Raw genomic sequence first — 4,179 nt, 5'->3', positions numbered from 1 at the left:
TGTGTGTGTGTGTGTGTGTGTATGTGTAATGGGGAAGGGGTCATGTCCGCGGGCGGGCAGCCCTTTTGGCCGGAGCCGCCGCGGCCCGGGCATGCATGGTATGTGTGCGTGTCGTGCCATGCCGCGGTGCCCTTTCGTCTGGCATGCCCGGCCGGCCGGCCCCGGGCCAAGCTGGGGGACCAGGGGGCGGGGGGCCGGCGCCTCGGCGGGGGCGGGCCGGGGCAACCGCGCCCTGGCCGGGCCGCGCGTACAAGAAAGGGGCGGGCGCCGAGACGGCGGCCGGCTCCCCCGGCGCGCGGCCTCTTCCGCGGGGTGGCGTCTTCTCTGCCTCGGGGAGCGGGGGGTGCCTGTGGCGGCTTCCGCACCCCTGCCGAAGCGCGAGCACACTCAGCATGTCATGACGAAGAAGCATGGCGGCTGCCCTTTCTGCCGGGCGTGTACCTGGGTGAGCCGGCCGACCTCGGCAGCTGGCATTCTTTGCGCCCCCGGGGGCGGGAGGCCGGGGGGACCGCCGTGTGAATTTCCGCGCGCCGGATGCGGTTACGCGTGGCCTCGGGCACACGCGCGCGCGCGCGCACACCGGCACGATATTCGCTCTCCGGTCCGCCGCGCCTTGCCGCGCCTCCTGGCGTGGTGCCCTACCCCGGGCCGGTGGGCGGGCGCGCATGTTCGACCCTGGACCTGTACGGGCCGGTGCGTGTGGGCTCGACGCGTTCCCCCCCCCCCCCCCCGTCTCTCCCCCCTCCTCGCGGCCGACTCTGTTTCATGTGTCCCCTGGCACAAGACCCGTCGAGGTCCCCCCCTGGGCTTCGGGCGCAGCGTCCAGACCGTTTGCCCGCAGAGCCGGTGGTGTTTTCGGGCTGGCGTCCGCCCGGGCGCGCAGGTATGACCAGGCACTGACCCCCCCCCTCCCCCCTCCTGGGGCGCATACAATTATCCTTGTTCTCCTCCCTGTTAGGCGGGCTAGTGTTCCCCCCACCGCGCCCCCCCGGCGGCGGGGTTGCCAGGGTGCCTGGCCCCGGGCGCCGCCTGTTCCTACAGGGTCCGCAGTCGAAGCCGGAGGGGGGGGGGGGAGAGTTGCGGGGCGGCACGCTCCAGACTCCCCCAAGCTAACCTGGCCGCCCCTATCCCGGGGCAGGGCATGTATGTCTGTGAGTGTGTGCGGGTGTGCGAGCGGGTGTGCGAGCGGGTGTGTGCCTGCACAAACACCCAGGTCGGAGGGGGGGGGGGGGGAGGCTCCGGTCGGCCTCCCCGCTCCGGCGGCCAGGGGCTGCCGTCCGGAGGGCAGGCAGACCGGGTGGGGCGCCCCGGGCGTGCAGGTGCGTCCCGACGCCGGCCCGAACTCTTCAGCCTCCGGGCTCGGCGTCCACCGAGCGCCGGGAATGACTCACACCGGAGTTTCAAGTGGCCCTCCCGCCTCCTCTCCCCTTTTCCCCCCCCCTCTGTCCCGCTCTCCTCCCCCTGACCCCCCTCTTCCAGCTGAGTTTGCACCCCTCGGAGAGGCCGCCCCACCCCACCCCCCGCGCGCCCCCCCCTCTCCCTGAGTCTTGCCTCCAGACAAGATGGGCAGCGACAAGACCCTCAAGGAGCGCTTCTACGCCTTCATCGATGAGTCGTACTTTGGCTACCAGTTCACGGCCTGGTCCATCGTCCTCTACATCCTCGGTGTGCTGCTGATTGCCATCGGTATCATCATCTTCTTCGTTGTGCCGCCGGTCCGCCACCGTTCCCTGGTCGAGCGCGACATCCCCACCGGGGACTCCATCGACTCTCTGTCCCCCTGGACCGTGCGTGTCAACCGCGACCGGCCCCGAGCGGGCCCGCGTCACTGCATCCCCTCCCTCCCCCTCTTCTGGCTTCCTGCTCTCTCTCTCCCTCTCTCCCTCTCCCTTCCCCTCTCTCCCCCGCCCGCAATTTTGGTAACACTCGCCATGCCCCCCCCCCCCCCCCCCCCCCCTACAAGCCCACCGAGATGGACATCATCATGACGCGTCCCACCCCCACCGGCATCACCACCCCCCCCCCGCACACCAACCACCACCACAACAACCACACCCCCCCCCACCCCCGCGGCCAGCGCAACGAGCGACGCAAGTGCCCCAAGTCCTTCGAAGGCGTGCGCGCCATCATTTTCGTCATCCGACGCATCCGCCGTGCTTCCGGGAGAGGGGGGCCCTCCCCGGGAGCGGGCGTGCACGCGCGCGCGAGCAGACATGCGCACACGCGCTTCCCCGCCAACCGCCTGGTCTGAGGCTGCAGGGGGCACTGCCCTTCTTGCCGCCTGCCCCCCCCCCCCCCCCCGCCCCCGCGCCCCCCCCCCCCCCCCCCCCCCCCCCCCCGCCCACCCGTGGCTCGCGCCATCCCCGTAGAACCAGCGCTATGAGGTCAACATCACCTTCCCCTCGGCGCAGCAGTACAACAACGGCTGCCCCGACCATGCCACCATCTACCCCCTGGACATGAACGACTCCAAGCAGATCACCTTCGCCAGCGATGAGAGCACCCTCTCGTACCAGATCCAGCGTTCCTTCGCTCTGCAGTCCTCCAAGGGTGTCTCGCTCAATGACCAGATCACCCTCTTCAACCCCACCTACCTGGATGTGGTCAACAGCTTCGGCTCCGAGAGCGAGCTCATGAGCCACCAGTGGACCTCCCAGGGGATGGCCGGCCGCATGGCTAACTTTGCCCTGCTCTCGTCCAGTCTGATCGCCAACCAGTGTGCGTCTGCCATGTCACCGGGCCTCTCCTTCTCCCCTCCGACTGCCCTGCCATCCTGGGGGGAAGGGGAGAGAGAGAGAGGCGGGCTTTCCCCCCTCCCCCTCTCTCTCTCCTTCTTTCCAGCGCGGCCCCCTCGCGCTGCCTCACCCATACACACACATGTGTGCCATCAACTGACTCCCCCCCCCCGGCCCAACAGACTTCTCCACTGTCTTCGAGACCATGTACAACTCCTCGGCCAACGGTGACTTCCTCTTCTCGGCCCTGACCCGCTCCAGCAAGTTCGCCGACGCCGAGAAGGCCGCTCTGCACAATGCCCAGGCCCACATGCTCAACCTCATGGAGAACCCCTTCTTCGTCGACAGCGACCCGACCGCCTTCCCCTTCTGCCTGGTGTCGGATTCCAGTGACTCCACCGACACCGACAGCTACTGTGCCCTGGGCGACACTGCCTGCCTGGCCACCTGCAACCTGAACTCCCCGCTGCCCACCCCCCATGTGACCCCGACCTCGGATGTCGGCATCTCCAACCTGCCTGGCTGGATTGCCGCGTCCCACAACTGCGAGCGTGGTCCTCTGACCTCCGCCGCCAACGCCTATGGTCGCCTGGTGGCCGGCTGGTTCCCCGGGACTTCGCACTGCTCGGCCTCCCTGCACAATGCCTTCAAGGTGGAGGGTGCCTCGGCTTCCAACCTCAGCAACCTGATCGGCACCCCGGCCGCCGTCATCGCCGCCTTCAAGGCCGGTGGTACTTGCCGGACCGCGACCGCGGGCAGCAACACCGAGGCCCTCTGCACCCAGATCCAGGCCTTCGCCGAGGCCCATGGTGTTCTGGATGTCCTGCCCTTCAACCTGCAGGATGACGACGATGTCAAGACCTACCTCCGGTGCTATGGTCCGGTGACCCTCGGCACCGCGGAGGTCGCCATCACCCTGTCGATCTCCTCGCGCTACACCAAGACCCCCAAGCACTACACCTATGGGCTGGACACTTCCGCGCATCCCTTCGCCGTTTGCCAGGAGATGTTCACCGATGTCCAGGACAAGGTCGGCGACTACTTCCACGACCCGGCCTTCTCCAACCCCGCCGATTCCCTGGACGAGTCGATCCGGTCCTTCGTCGATTCCATGAAGCCCACCCTGGAGGAGCTCTTCATGGAGCTGATGAGCACCCCCGGTGGCATGGATGCCTCTGGCGTGTTCACCTCGCCGGTTGACCCGGCCGACGCCAACGCCCCGAACGCCCTGTCCTTCTCGACCAACGACTCGCTGATCAAGCTCTTCTTCCCGAGCCGCGACCCGCAGGGCACCCTCAAGCCGGTGAGCGTTGTCAACCCGGATTACAACCACCAGCTCACTTCCGCCTGGGATCCGTTCTACCTGCCCAAGGCCCTGGAGGGCACTGCCGGCTACCTGTTCAAGGCCCTGCGCTTCAGTGCGTCTCTCGGTTTCTTTCCCCCC

At 68.4% G+C, this 4,179-nt stretch overlaps 1 protein-coding gene across 1 annotated transcript in view; it reads left to right on the top strand.

Annotated features, from left to right (window-relative positions):
* Positions 1-1,397: 1,397 nt before the first annotated feature.
* H696_02182 (hypothetical protein) overlaps positions 1,398-4,179 on the top strand; it is a 5,015-nt gene continuing 2,233 nt past the window's right edge. Inside the window, exons 1-3 of the mRNA XM_009496080.1 lie at positions 1,398-1,787; positions 2,370-2,718; positions 2,918-4,153. Of these exons, the coding sequence (XP_009494355.1) occupies positions 1,563-1,787; positions 2,370-2,718; positions 2,918-4,153 (1,810 nt within the window). The 5' untranslated portion in view covers positions 1,398-1,562. The remainder of the gene's footprint in view (positions 1,788-2,369; positions 2,719-2,917; positions 4,154-4,179) is intronic.

This window comes from Fonticula alba (genome assembly GCF_000388065.1).
Source record: "Fonticula alba strain ATCC 38817 unplaced genomic scaffold supercont2.3, whole genome shotgun sequence".
NCBI classification, from domain to species: Eukaryota; order Rotosphaerida; family Fonticulaceae; genus Fonticula; species Fonticula alba.
Note: the sequence above shows the minus strand (reverse complement) of the source record. Positions and strands in the feature narration are given on the sequence as shown.